The 14440-nt window shown below is 50.6% G+C and overlaps 2 protein-coding genes across 15 annotated transcripts in view; one reads left to right on the top strand and one right to left on the bottom strand.

The window, feature by feature from the left end:
* MOB3A (MOB kinase activator 3A) overlaps positions 1–14440 on the top strand; it is a 337768-nt gene that overhangs the window by 202742 nt on the left and 120586 nt on the right. The gene's annotated exons all lie outside the window — the stretch shown is intronic.
* Positions 1–14440, bottom strand: part of TCF3 (transcription factor 3) — a 54543-nt gene that overhangs the window by 4894 nt on the left and 35209 nt on the right. For 4 of the 14 annotated variants that reach the window (XM_020780831.3, XM_020780833.3, XM_020780832.3 and 1 more), the window contains exons 9-18: positions 13171–13273; positions 12625–12764; positions 12368–12494; positions 10461–10519; positions 10245–10323; positions 9643–9716; positions 8914–9105; positions 8313–8442; positions 7913–8075; positions 6726–6964 (exon numbers count right to left, since the gene is read on the bottom strand). In XM_020780831.3, the coding sequence (XP_020636490.3) occupies positions 6726–6964; positions 7913–8075; positions 8313–8442; positions 8914–9105; positions 9643–9716; positions 10245–10323; positions 10461–10519; positions 12368–12494; positions 12625–12764; positions 13171–13273 (1306 nt within the window). Of the gene's footprint in view, positions 1–511; positions 739–6725; positions 6965–7912; positions 8076–8312; positions 8443–8913; positions 9106–9642; positions 9717–10244; positions 10324–10460; positions 10520–12367; positions 12495–12624; positions 12765–13170; positions 13274–14440 lie in introns of all 14 variants that reach the window. The other 10 variants (XM_020780840.3, XM_020780842.3, XM_020780846.3 and 7 more) reach the window with 5 other exon arrangements.

Below are 14440 nucleotides of genomic sequence, written 5' to 3'. Positions count from 1 at the left end.
TGGGGGGGTGTTTGGGGAAGAAGGGGGAACCATGGGGGGAAAGAAAGAGCACCCACAGAGTCAGCAGCCAGATCCACAGGGGTGGGGTGGGGATGACAGAAAACAACAACAACCACCCAACCACCTTAATTTTCCCTTCCCACACCCTCCCCAAGGAAGCGCGAGAGAGGAAACACAGCGAGAACGAACATGCACCAAGCCCCCAGAAACCTGCAAGACGTCCCAGCCAAGAGAGAAGCAGGTCTCGGTTCCTTTGGCTCTAGTTTCCCCCCCCCCCCATGGCCGCCAACCTCTCCCTCCCTCGAGGGATCCTTTCCACTCCAAAAATGCAAACCCAAACCAAAGGTGCCCCCTCCCCGCAAGCAGGACAGAGCAAAAGGGACGGGCAGAGATCGAGAGAGGCACGCACAGAGAGAGAAAGAGAGAGGACAAGCCACAGATGGGCATGCCCGCGGAAGAGAGGGCGACTTCGGGGGGTTTTGGGGTGGGGTGGGTAGGGGTGCCGCCGTACCTCGAACTTGCTGCTCCAAGCCTAGAATGACTTGCACCGCTTGCTGGAGGATGATGAGCTTGGTCTGGGCTTTGTCTGTTTTTAAGTGCAACTGGCACATGCGTCCCAGCTCTTTAAAGGCCTCGTTTATGTCCCGCACACGCACCCTCTCCCTGGCGTTATTGGCCATCCGCCTTTCCCGGTCCCTCAGGTCCTTGTCCTCCAGGGAGAGCGCCTCATCCGTACTGCTATGTTCACACAGCATCAAAGGGGTTAGTCAGGGACCAGACGTCATGACTGGGTTCGGAAGGCGAAAAGGGGTGGGGGGTGTCGGTGCCAAGGTGTGATGGGGGAAAAAGGTCCACCGTGTGACTTAGGAGGTCGAGCCGGTGCACTGGCCCGATCGGGAAGCGAGAGGACCCCTTCGGGGACGCCTGAGAGATAAGGGGCGGCCAAACCAACCCGGTAGCCCAGAAACAGGCCGCCCCCTCCTGCTGCATTTCGCCCACTTGAGACTACAGATCACATTCTCCCCATTCATGCAAGGAGGGCAGGTTCAGGGGGAAATTTTAAAAAAAAATGTCTGGAAGGCACCAGGTGGCCTGCTCCTGCACATCCTTCTTGGTAAGACTAGGTACATGGATCCAGTTAAGTGCAATTATTATTTCCCGCCCCCTCCCCCGTTCACTAGACCATAACTTTGCAAGCCACGAAGATGACTTCTTCTTTGCCACTGGGGGGAGCCGCCGTAACACAAACAGCCAATTGGAAAAGGATTCCCCATAACTCTATAAACCCCACTTCTGTGTGTGTGTGTTTGTATGTGTTTAAGGATTTATAAAGCTAGGTCTACGCTAGACCTTCTCCCTCCTTTCACTGTGGAACAAACGAGGACCTGAAAAACAGACTTTATAAATCCAAACTGCACAGTTAAAAATCAACCTACCTACCTACCTCTCTCCCTCTCTCTCTCTCTCTCTCTATATATATATATATATATATATAAAGATATATGGTTTCTTACAACAAGCTTCGATTCATAAACCAAGAATCCTGGTTTGTTGGGATGCCGTCACCCAGGACGCAGTCACTACACTTGGCTAGTTGGGGACTTTATTTTGCTTAGCCACACTCACTGGCGGGAGGGGCGAAACTGGAGCTCCCAAACAACAAGCCCTGATTCTTCGGGATCCTGGCTTCGAATTTTCCATGAACAAAACGTGTGTGAAATTTTGGCCATTCGTGGACATCCAGCAGAAGTTAACCATGCCTGTTGTCCTGTTTCTAGCACTACCTAAACACACAGCTGTGACAAAATACTTAGCTTTGTTCCACCCAGAAACTGGCAAAGGGAAGAGGCGTCCAGAAGGACCTGCTCCTAAAGCCACCGTAAACCTTGGCAGCCCCTTAAGCTCCCGGCGTAATGTCACGCAAGACGTCCACCTCTTTTTCCTTCCCGTTCCATCCCACCGCCCATTTTTTCCCTGGCTTCTCAAGACAGCCTTCTCCCCCAGAGCAAACACATAAAAAACAGGGAAGGGGCGGGGGGGGGGAATAATAAAAAAGATTACGCAGAAGGACCAGTGCCACTGCCTGGAAGCAATGAGCTGAGCCGAAATTTAAGTCAAACAAGTGGGTGAAAAGGAGCCCTGGAAAAGCAGTCAACTGGGTTCGTTCTGATGGGAGGTTTGACTCCCCTTTGGGGTGAGAAATGCAAAAGGCCTGGGGTCCTCAGATAAAGATGGTGGAACAGAACCGAGGGCGTGGGTCAGTCGTCCTCTCTTCTTTTGCAAAAATGGCGAAAGCCGATGCAAAAGCTGGCCAGGACATCTTGTTCCTCAAGACATCCAAGGCTCACTGGGGACAAGAGTCCAACCATAACCAGAAGCTTCTTTACTCTTTCAACTGCACCAAAATCAAACAACCCCCCCCCCAAAAAAAACTTGACTAAAACACTCAAAATGAGCTCCTAAAATTCACCTCTGAGGAGTTACCCACAGATTTCTCTGCGACGGTTTGCCAAAAACACCCTGGGTTTTGTTACGGGACCACCTACTGCCCTGCTCACCGGCCCGGCTGGAACCCATCGGAAATTACTTCTCAGTCAACGCGGGCTGCACCAGGGCAGGTGTTAGCGGCAGCTTTGACTGACCGCCAGCTTCAAGAACACACAGGCATGTGCAAATTCATCTGGACCCATTAACGGCCGAGTGCGGTTTAAATGCACGGCAATTCTCGACTGAGAATTATACTAGAGGATTCCTATGTTTTAGATATATTCAGAAAGCTGGGGCAGGCATTAAAGAACTCTCTGGATCGCGGGCAACTGTATCCAAAACAAATACCCAGAGGAACTGCGTGGAAGAGAGTTTTTGTTTTTTTTTTTAAAAAGGATTTTACAAAGCAAGTCATCTATGTGTCATTAAAAGCAAATCATCTATAGTGGGGTCTTGACTTGAGAACTTAATCCGTATTGGAAGGCGGTTCTCAAGTCAAAAAGTTCTCAGGTCAAATCTGCATTTCCCATAGGAATGCATTGAAAACCATTTGATCCGTATCTGCTCTTTTCCGTCCATAGAACTAATGGGAAGCTGCTATTCCGCCTTCGACCACTAGAGGGGGATATTTTGTTTCTTTTTTTCTTAGGTCAAGAAAGGTTCAGGGAAGGCAGGGAAAATACAGTCCAGGCAGGACAGTACCAGGCAGTTTGAAGACTGTCTCCCAATCCACTCTCTAAACGCTGGGAGGAGTGAGGAAGCAGACAGGCACCCTTTTCACTGACCAACAGTTAACTGAAAGTTCAAATTTTGCACTTTCCCTGCCTCCCATGTGTTTTTTTTTTCAGTTCTTAACTCAAATCTAAGTACTTAAGTCAAGTCAATATTTTCCTATGAGAGCAGTTCTTAAGTCAAAATGTTCTTAACTCAAGCCGTTCTTAAGTCAAGACCCCACTGTAGTTCTTTGGAAGCCGGAGAGGCAGGAGGACAGAGTGTGTGTGTGTGTGGGGGGGGAGACCAGGCTCTGACCCTGGACTAGGAAAAAGAAGGAATCTGTCCATACCCATCTGATGTCTGAGTTCCCGGGCTGCCATTGAGCTGAAGGCCGTAAGCGGCCACGGGTGAAACATTCAGGGTTTTTTTGGGGGGTGTGGAAGGGGATGGTTGGTTTTTTGAAATGCACTCCCGTGCCTACAAGCTGAGCTGCCACGCTGGCACAAGCGGAATCGACAAAGGATCAGAAATCTATCCTATGCTATCGCTGAACAGGAGTGCGAATGAGAAGAAGCGGAAGTCACAGAGAGGATTTCCGGGGGTGGGTGGGAGGCACCAGCTGGAAGTGAATCGTTCAGAATCCCAAAACAGAAGTGGGACGGCTACCCTTCGGGGATGGCTTTAAGTGCAGCCTTCTAGCAGGGATCGGAACTTGAGTGGCTGGACCCTCGGTCAAGTTGCATTGGTGGCTCATCTCAGATTCGTCTCAGGTTTTTCTTTTTCAGTGAGTCAGACTGGACTCGCAACTCAGAACCCACCCAATCCTTCCCTTTTTTCTGGGGGAGAAAAGCTTGTTTTTAACAGGGACTCGGTTCCTGCTTTCTAGCTACAACAAGGGGGGGGGGGGTTGAAATAAGGCGAACCTTCTGGACCCTTCCCATTCTACCTTTCTATGCCTCTATGGGTTTCACCAGCCGGGTACAGCTTTGCTGATCTGTGAGCTTCAGGTGGGTTTTTAAAACTGGGAGAGGGGGATGAGAGCAGAGACCCAAGATTTGAGAGCAACACAGCAACTCTCGCTCACAGACTGCTCCTTCCTGGCCACCTCCCTGGTGATTGTTTCCATCTCTCTAAAGAAGCAGCAAGTGCAAGGTAGCGGGAGGGGACCACCGAGGGGTCACGGCTGAGGACTGTCTGTAGGAAAAGCAGGAAAGGGGTGATAGAGAAGGCAGAAAAGAAGGAAACAAGAACAAAACAAAAAGAGGCACAAGGAAAACAAAGGAAGAATATATAGATACATAACAAAAAATAGTTTTATGCATGTTAAAACAGATGAAAAGGGGAAGGCGGGCGTTAAAAGATCAAGGAGCAGGAACACATTTCAGCATCGCAGCGGGACAGCCGAGCCAAAAACAAAAACAAACAAACAAACAAAAAAACAGATTCGCGATCTTTGTTCATATAAAAATTAAAACAATTTTTGTGGGAAAGGCAGGGAGGAAACCACCCAGCCAGGTGTGCCTCACCCCACCTGCCTGGGCCCAACATTGAGGAAACAAAGTTAAATGCGCGCATGCACAGCCAAGCATTAAAAAGACCCCAAAAGGGGGATCACAAGACCCAGGGGGCCCAGCCGCTGGAAGTGGCCAGTCTCCAAGGTCCACCGGGGAGCTCCAAGGCGCCTCCTCGTGTGTCAAAAGGGCTCCTTTTAGCTCCCATGAGGGTTTGGAGGTAGCTAGGTAATGAACTGATTCTTGGCAGTTGTAGTTGCCTTTGTGGGTTGATTTAACAAGGGCGGAATGGATGGGCAGGGGGACGGGACACAGGCAATTTGAGCCTTAACACATCTCAGTAGCACTAAAACTTACAATGCTTCCCCCACCCCCAAGAGCACCTTGCAGTCATCCAAGGTGCTAGTCCTCACTGACGCCAAACCACACCAGCGGCGACCCTCCCGCCGCCCCCCACAGTCACTGGCCACGTGCCTCTTTTTCTCTTTTTCAGGATCGCTCCAAAGGCTGGCCAATACCCTCCTAGAAGTGCCCCAGCCATAACTCTCTCCCAACATCCCGGGACGGCCGAGAGAAGGAGAAAGAGCCATTGTCACTGTTGTACGGCTTGGTCGGACACTGCAGGTAAGTGCCACCAAAACTGTTAAGGGACTGGAACAATCGGGAGGAAAGCTTATAATGTTTGGGGTTGCGTAGTGTGGTGGTGGGGAAACAAGCAGGGAAGGAGGAGGCACAGTGGGTACAGAGAGACCCAACTTGATATTCAAACCCTACGGGGCCATCTATTTTTTTAAAAAAGGAAAAGGAAACCTTCACTCACACTCAGTTAAACGGTGGAACTCCTCGCTATGAGAGGGAGCCGTGGCCACTGCTGAAGGCAACTGGAAAGGGGACTAGGAAAACCTACGGAGATTAGCACTACAGGTCCGGGTGGTTATGAATTATCATCAGCGAGAGAGTGAGCACAGGCTGGAGGGGTTTTCCTTCAGATCCAGCCTTGAGGGGCTCTCATGTTTTTAAACAAGCCCATTCTTTCCTGCAGAAGTGGTGCCAGCATTAGAGGAGAAACCCGCACCGATTTTTTTTCTTATAAGCCGCCCCTCCTGCTCAGAAGCAGAGGCACCATGTCAAAAAACTGGTGTAGATTCCCCTAGAGAGATACTTAAAACGTTATCACGTAAGGTTCGTAAGAGAAAGGACAAGGGCGGTGAGAGTGGGAGAGCTGGGAGGAGGGCCACTGATGGAGGAGGTCTTGACAGGACTACCAGGACGGTATCGTATTGCTCTATTCTGGAAAATATTGGCTCTTCCTTTTCTCCAGAGATACTCCACCCTTGATGAGGGCCGGCAAACTGGAGCCCTTCCAGATATTCTGGGACTGCCCATCCCACCAGCTCAAACCCCTGGTTCTGCTGGCCAGGGCTGGTGGGATCGGCTGTCCAGTGAGATCTGGAAAACCAGCAGTTCTGCACCTTGTCCCTACCAGGGAGCAAGAAAACAATCTGGTGCACAGCTGGCCGGCTGTATGGACATTGTGTCATGGAGAACTGAGAGGAAAAACTGGGGGTCTCCCAAAGGTTTTCTCTCTCTCTTCCTCCCCCCCCCCCAAGTTGGAAGGGCAGCATGCAGAATGAAAGTGCCAGTGTTTTGCTTCTTGTACCAAAACGTGGAACAGGAAAGAAAGAGCGAGCGAGCGAGGGATGCACATGAAAAGAACCCCCCCCAAAAAACGGAAAAAGCAGGGGCGGCAGAGGGGGAAACCAGTGACAACATAAAGACCAAATTAAAAACGGGAGGGGAAAAAAACATACGTAAACAAAAAAAGAGCGCCAATTCAAACAGGACGCGAGAATCCAAGGAAGCGTCAGCAGGATGGAGAAGCGTCGGGCAGGCGTGGCGCTCAGCGGCGCAGGCCGAGGGCGCAGGGAGAGGGGAGGGTGTCGGGGGAAGGACGAGACAGACAGCCCCATGCCGTTCCGAAAAACGTCAACCACATCGGAAGCCTCCACTGACCTCGAACTTGTTGCTCCAGATTCAGAATCACCGACACCGCCTGGTGGAGGATTAGGAGCTTGGTCTGCGGTTTTTCGCTGTTAAGGTGCAGCTGGCACATGCGGCCGAGCTCTTTAAAGGCCTCGTTGATGTCGCGGACCCGCAGGCGCTCGCGGGCGTTATTGGCCACCCGCCTTTCTTTCTCTCGCTCGGCTTTTTGCTCTGGGGGGAGAAGGTCGTCTTCCTCATCGTCCTCTTGACTGATAAATTTGAAATAAGAATGAAACAAGGGGGGGAGGGGACATTTTTCCTCGGATACACACCTTGGCACCATGGACGGCATTTCCCGTAAGAAACATAACACGCACAGAGGCTCACGCGTGTGCGATGCAAAGATGACATACCACCCAACACGTGATAATATATACATATATATTCCCCTCCCTTTTCACAATCAAGAATGGGTTGATTTTTTGCCCCAGAAAATCCTTTGGAGCTCCTCTGAAGCAAGACCCAGAACAGCAGAGAAGCTTCTCTGAACGAGAGATGCCGTACGGCCATCCCCTGAGAGATGGGGGGGGGGGGTGAACATGAGAAGGAAAAGCAATGGCTCACAGGAAATCATCCTAACATATGTGCACTCCCTGTTTGTGTCAGACAACAGAGAGGCTTAAGTGTCCTCGTGCTATTGCCCGTGGCATCCAGCACCATCCTTGCCTCGGTAACAGTGGCTACGCCAAGGGTATTCCAGGGTGGGGGTGGGAACCATCATCCTCGCTTGTGAAAAAGCAGGGGTTCACCCAACCCCTTGGCAAAAAAAAGCACTGTAATCTGAAAACCTACACAACTGGCAGAAATAAAATATACTGGGAAATACACACCTATATTACCATTCGCTGGTGGAGTGAATAGCAGGCGAATTAGACACAATATTTACCACAGAGGGTTTTTTAAAGCAAAGAAGCAGCTGCCTCGCTCTCCAGATTTAGCTGCCGGTGTTTGAAACGGGTTCAGGATCCTATGTTTTTCTCACACACGCACAACGTGGTCCTGCTCACAGATACCACCGGCCACTGAGACTCTGAAGGCGGCTCCCTTGCTTGGCCTTATTCCTCTTCCCCCCCCCCCCCAAAAAAAACCCCTTTCCCTTTGCCAACCTGATCCCATCCCGTCCCGTCCCACCCTAAGAGCTGACAGAAGACAGAGACCTGTCCAGTGAGCACCTTGTTCGGTTGCGGGAAGGCTTCAGTTCCTTTTTCTCCTCTTCCGAGTTATCGGCCACTGACGTGTTCTCATCATCCTCCTTATCCTCCCGCTTGATCTCGCTGGTGCCTGACGAGACGCTGGCCCTTCCGAGACCCGCTGTCAAGCCTGCAAGATGCCAGATCCCACCGTGGGCGAGAGACGGCAACAGAGGACAGGAAGGGCTAAAGAAAGGGGCCCTGGGTCATTGGCAACCCTGTTTGATCTGATGGGACCTCCCTATCCCATTGCAAGTATATCCTCAGCCGACACTCTCTTATTTCCTCCGCTCAGCTTCACCCTGGCAAATGCCGACAGGATTGTGGGGGCCTAGGGAGGGGAGGACGCAGCCCGACTCAACCTTACCACTGAAGCCATCTGAAGATTGGCCCCTGTTGAGATCTGGGAGCGAACTCGTCTGTGCAGGAAGAGCGACATGGTTGTGGAGCAGGTTGGGGTTGCTGGAGAGGCCGTCTTCAGGATGACTTCCCCCCACCTGCAATGAGAGAATGCAAGAAAGGGTAAGCCACCAGAGGCATAAATCAGAAACCCGATTTCTCTTTAATCCTTTGAAAAACCAAGTCCCTGCTCAAAAGTCTCAAGGGCCAGTCCAGATCCTATATATTTAGAGACCGTTTCTGAGCCACTTGTACCATTCCTGCTCCCCCCCCACCCCTCCCTTCTGGTGAATATGCAGCGTGAGTAAATAACAGCCAATATTTAAGGTGACAGCACGGCAGAATTCAAAATCCACAGACGCAGAGAAGCCAGAAATATGGAGTTACGGCCCAAACATTGTTTTGAGTTGCTTTCTATACTATATAAACAGAATGAAGAAACATTACAGGTGGCCATCGCAGATTTTCAGACAAGCCGTTCCATCACAACCGTGCTCCTTTGTCAGAGATAAAAAGCAAAAGAGGGCGAATTTGCCCCAGTGGCTCAGCACCCCCCTTTCCGATCTTACCAGGTTCGAGTGCCGATTGGTGATGGGCAAGACAGAGGCCGGGGGGAAGGATTGGCTGAGGCTGCCCACAGAGGTGCTGTGCGCGGAGGCGGACGCCAGGAGGTCGTGGATTTCCCTGTGGTTGCCCTGACCGACGGCGTGGCTCCGAAGGACGTGGATCGCCTCGTCGAGATGGTCTTCCATTTTGTTTTGCTGGAGGAGAGACAGATGCCCAGGACACATGGAACTGTGTCCCCCCCCCCCACCCCAAAGATTGCCCCAAACCCTTTCTATAAACTTCAAAATCTCGAGTAGCCCTGAAACCTGCCAAGTGAAAGACCTGTTTTGGGTTGAAATCGACAGGGGAAAGGAAAGGAGATAAACAAAGGAAAAATAATAGAGGTGGCGCAGGATGTCATAGGAGGATTCCAGAAACAGTTTCTGGACTAAGAAATCATCATCATAAAAATTTTAAAACTATATGTGCTTTCTTGTTGACATCCCAAGGTGACACCCCAAGGAGGAGAAAAAATTGCACTCCCTGAGAATCAAGGGTTTCTGCTCTTGCAAATATTTCTAGCTAGACACGAGACACAAATCTGGTTTTCCACAGAATATGATCATGCAAAAGTACAGAGAAGGGAAGCCAAGGATGATCAAGAAGGCCGCTGGCGCCCGACCTGGCATTTTATGACTTTACACGCTTTATTGTAAAGACATGATGAAAGCAAGGAGGGGGGGGTTGCCTACCAAAGTGTGAAGGGTCCCTTCGTAGCTTGGGGATAGCGCACCCTGCCCGCCGGCACGGGGCCACTGTGAAGAACCTGAGGTGAAAAAGAAAAAGAAAAAAAAGAAGAAACAGAGAATAGGAGTCAGTGCAGTAGTTAGCACAGTTGGAAGAAACTTTGGGAATCCGAGTTTGAATCCCCTACTAAGCCCTAAAATGCACTAGGTGGCTTTTGGCTATTCTGTCTTGCTCTCAGGCTGATCTACTTCAAGGGCTTTTTTTTTGGAGGGGGGTAACAAAGTAGGAGAGTTCTGGGTTCAAGTCCTGCTCCACAAAAACCTGGGCACAGAAAATTTCACACTACCACCTGTGCTCTGTCCTGTTTCCCCTTCATGGCATCAATTTAAGCTTTCCCCCAAACATCTGGAGAGATGTTTCTTAGTCATTTGGGGTAGGAAGAAAACAGAACCTTTTCCTGGTCTCCCCCCCCCCCCCCCAAATTAAATGAAGGAATTGTTTGTTTGGGCTGCTAGCTTCTCCTGCCCAGACAGACTGCTCTTGGCTGTGGATGCTACACCTTTACCACAAGGTTCCCCCCCCCCCCGCACGAATTCAAAAGGCTTGCCTGTTATGCCCTGAGGGGATCCCACCGGCGTGGATGGGTTAGAAGAGAAATTATTGCTTGAGTGATCCGGGGAGTAGATCTGAAAAGGGAAAAAATGAAAAACAGACTAAAATGTTAGGTTTGGAGTGCATGGGTGGGCGGGAAGCAGAGTGTGAGCTTTGATGATGACGATGATGATGATGATAAAATTAACAAAAAGCTTTTCGTGGGGCTCACCGAAGCTAAAGCTTTCCCAAGGGCGTCCCCTGAACTTCCAGCACTGGTTCCTCGGTTACCTGGAGTGGAAGAAAAGATAAAATGACAGAAACACTCATTGTCAACCTCAGGCGGCAGAAAATTAGCCCTCTCTACCAAAACCGAGAGCTGAGCTTGTTAAGAATATCCACCTTGCAATTGAATGGTTAAAAAGTGACTAGACTTCATGGCCACAAGACCGGGAAGAGAGCATCTGCTCGAAAACATCAGAAATCTCAAAGGTTTTTCAGAGGTTTGGGGTTTACTCCCAGGACCCAAGATATTTAATTTCTCTCTCCCTCCTCCCCATCCCGCGCCCCATAAAGCAAAACCGGTAAACTGTGGATGCGAAATAACAGGATGTTAGAGAGAAAAATAAATGCAAAGTATATCAGCAAGACACCGCTTTATTGAGACCAACTGGACATTCACAAACTGTGCAAGGTTTTGAGCTCTGCAGAAGGCTTCACCAGATTGCTTTATTTTGGGGGAGGGGGCGGGGAGGGGAAAATGCTGTAGAAGTCCAAAGATTTGGCTAAAGGTTTGAAGCCAGAGGGGTGGTGGTGCCGGAGGGGGATTCAACCTTTAAAGTAAGTGCCAGGATGGAGAGCAGATGTAAACAAAGCCGTATACCATCGCCTTCCATGTCTTTCCAGGTCTTCCTCCCCAAGTAAATTCCAGAGAGGGAAAAGACAGGAGAGAAAAAAATTGTTACCAACCATTTCCCACTTACACCCATATATTGGGGTTTAAAACCTCTTCCCTGTATGCCTCCTTTTCACTACGTATCCCATCGCCCTGGAGGCTCGGTCACAGTTGGCCAAACGTCCCAGTAAAAGAGTGGGGTTTAAATAAGAATATACGATTTGGGGAGGGGGCTTTGCCGTGCAGAAAAAAGGGGGTTTATAGCGGGGCAAGGGATGGGGGGGATTAGAGCGTGCTTTGGGTTTTTAGCCCTGTAATGCAAAACTCAAGCCCTGGCCTTGATCTGAGTCCCTTCCTTTCCTTTTGATCCGCATTATCTCGTCCAGCCGAGGCTTCCCCCTGTGGATGCTTCCACTTCCGGCCTCTAGCATCGCTGTTTCGGGAGGGGCCAGTCTACACAAACAACACACACACACACACACACGGACAGAACGGGGATTTTAAAAATGTATCCCCGACCTTCCCCCTCCCCCAAAAAAAGCACAGCACACAGGTGCGGAAAAAAATCAGGAGAACAGAAAAGGTGGCGTGGATGAAAATTTTTCGCTCCCCGACCATCATGAGGATGGCAGGCGTCACAGCGCATACAAAGTCCCCAGACAGAGGCTTAAAACTAAACAGATCTATTTCTGCCGGCTTGGCGCTGATGGGTTTCCGCTTACTCCTTCCCCACCCCGGGGGGATTAACCTACATGTGCGAGAGGGGGAAGGGATGCGGAGGAGGCGGTGGCTGGAGGAAAACACCAAGGAGGCACCTGAAATAGTGTGTGTGCATGCAGGCAAAAGAGGCAGATAGAACGGGGAGAAAACGAAAATAGCATCACCCCAGCGTCCTCCTGCTCGGGGTGATATAATCCAGACAACCACTGGTAACCCCGACAGCATAACAAGACTGGGGCATGTGTTACGAGAATGATTATTTTGCTTCTTAACGACTTCTGACCACAAGGGGGTGCATGTGATCCTCTTTGCTCCATTTTCACAACCTCCTTACAAGGTAGATCAAGCCCAGAGAATCCCAGCCGGGATTGGAACCTGGGTCTCCGGATCCCTCGCCTGTCCGAATCTCACACCCTTGAACTACCGCACCCTGGGGCGGAAATCCTACCGGGGACTGAGAGAGCGGCTGGGAAGGAAAGAAAGAAAATAGCCTCCAAGCTAGGAAAGGAAAGAGGAAGACTGACCCATCACGGTCTCTGTCCCACCGATGGGGGGCGTGTGGCTGGAAACGCCGTACTGGGTAGAGGCGGATGAAAACCCGGAGACAGAGGGAAGGCCGCCGTTGACTTCTCCGGGGTGCATCTGGTAATTCTAGAGGAGGAAAGCGGAGACACAAAAATGCTCAAACACGCACAGATGACGCAGCATACAGGTGACACGCTTCTGAAATTCCAATCCTCGGTCCAGCCCACACCACCCTCAGGAATCGGCCCCCCATTACCATCCGTTCATGCTGGTGAAGACCGCTGAAATTGCCTGGCTGCGGGAGCGGAGAGGAAGAGGTGCCTAAAATGGCCCCATAATTTGACTGCCCCATGGTGCCGGAGGAGCTCCACAGATCAGCCGAGTTGGGGAGACCGTCTGCAAGAAAGAATGAAAAACGACCAGCGCTTTTGTGGGCTTCTTTTCTTTTCCCCTCCTGATTTTTTTTAAAGCCCCTACGCCGGATACATGGTTAGACCAGAGAGGAACCATCGTCCTCTCTTGTGAGACCCGTTTGTGGTCCTTGACACGGGTGCCGCAATCGGCTTCACCGTGGGGCAGAGCAGGGCCTTACAAGGGGTGGCAACGGACGGGTGAAAACAAGTCAATGTTTTATAGACTTCAAAGGGCGGGCAGCCACCAGGCGCCAGTAGCAAATAAATAAAGAAACAAACCAAATCCAGCAAAAAGGAGAAAATGTGTGTGTGTGAGAGAGGAGAAGAATGGCTCATTGCCACCGCTATTATTACCCAACAGGTAATCTACCTCGGCCCAGGAGGCTCACCTGGCATATAAAAAGCTCCTGGATACACAGTGCTGGGAGGCTTGGAAGGGGCGTAGCCACCTGGTTCCCGGTTGTATTCGTCGCTGGAGTTGGGTGGATACACCTGTTGAGGAAAACAGGGAAGGTTACCGCTTGGCAATGAACCCACACTTTTTGAGAAAGCCCTCTTAATCGGGTTTGCGGTGAGCTGTGAAGGTGGCCTTTGGTCCACAGCCAGCTTGAAAACCCACCTTCCGCCCTTCGGGTGCCTTGCCAGATATTTGGGACTACAAGTCCCATCCTCCCCTACTGGGCATGTGGGCTCAGCATGATAGGAGTGAGGAGTCCAAACAATCTGGGAGTCATCCCTTTGGAGGGGGAAACAATTGTCAAAGCATAGCAATGAAGAAGCAACAGTCCCATGGCTATGTAGGGAGCCCAGACAGACCTCTAAACTTGAGCATGGCTGTTCTCCAAAGTCCCAGTACAACACATTAACCATTACACTACACTGCTTTCCTCGTGGCATGAAACAAAATTAAGTCGCTTCCACCACTAGAACCAGTAAATGGTGGACAAAAAGCTTGTGGGGGAAAATGAGTTGGAAGCTTAGTCAGGACAGCAGGCTAGCGCTAGACGTTCTAACCCAGGAGAGCACATTCATGATGCTGAAAAAAATGATTGCCAGTAGGGATCAGAATGGCAGAAGAGAGATCAACCGAAGGCGATTTGGATTGGATGCAACCCACTGGCCTCCCAAAGCTTCCCAAAGCTGCCTCCGAGTTGGGTGAAATTGGGAGTTTGAATCATATTTTTTGAAAAGAGCTTCTGTTTTGCCTCAAAGGAGGCCCCATGTTCAGATCTCCTATCAGCCGGTGACGGGAAAGAAACGTCTCAGCCAAGAGCGTGGAATCAGGTGAATAAACATCTTGTCCCAGGTTTACGGCAGCCTGCTCGGCCATTCTTAAGACGTAACCAGGCTGTGCGTCTCTGTGAGACCTGTGGGAAGCTTCGCCCTGGATTGCAAAATATGACTAAACTGAAAGGATTCGGATCTGAAGAGGAGGAAACAGAACCTCATCTCCTCCTGGCTCGAGAGCTTCAGAATGAACACCACAGTTCAAATATAGAGCTTTTGGGAGCCTTCTCCCGTATGTTTAAAAAGGGGGGGAAAAAAAAACACACACAAAGGGGTTTCTGGTCACAGGCGGGGTTGGGGGTGGTGTGTCGGCATTTCAGCCACGTGCTTTCGAGGTCTTTTTTACTAGATGGCTTTGTATCCTGCAGCACA

This window comes from Pogona vitticeps, chromosome 7 (assembly GCF_051106095.1).
Source record: "Pogona vitticeps strain Pit_001003342236 chromosome 7, PviZW2.1, whole genome shotgun sequence".
In the NCBI taxonomy this organism is placed as follows: Eukaryota; Metazoa; Chordata; class Lepidosauria; order Squamata; family Agamidae; genus Pogona; species Pogona vitticeps.
Note: the sequence above shows the minus strand (reverse complement) of the source record. Positions and strands in the feature narration are given on the sequence as shown.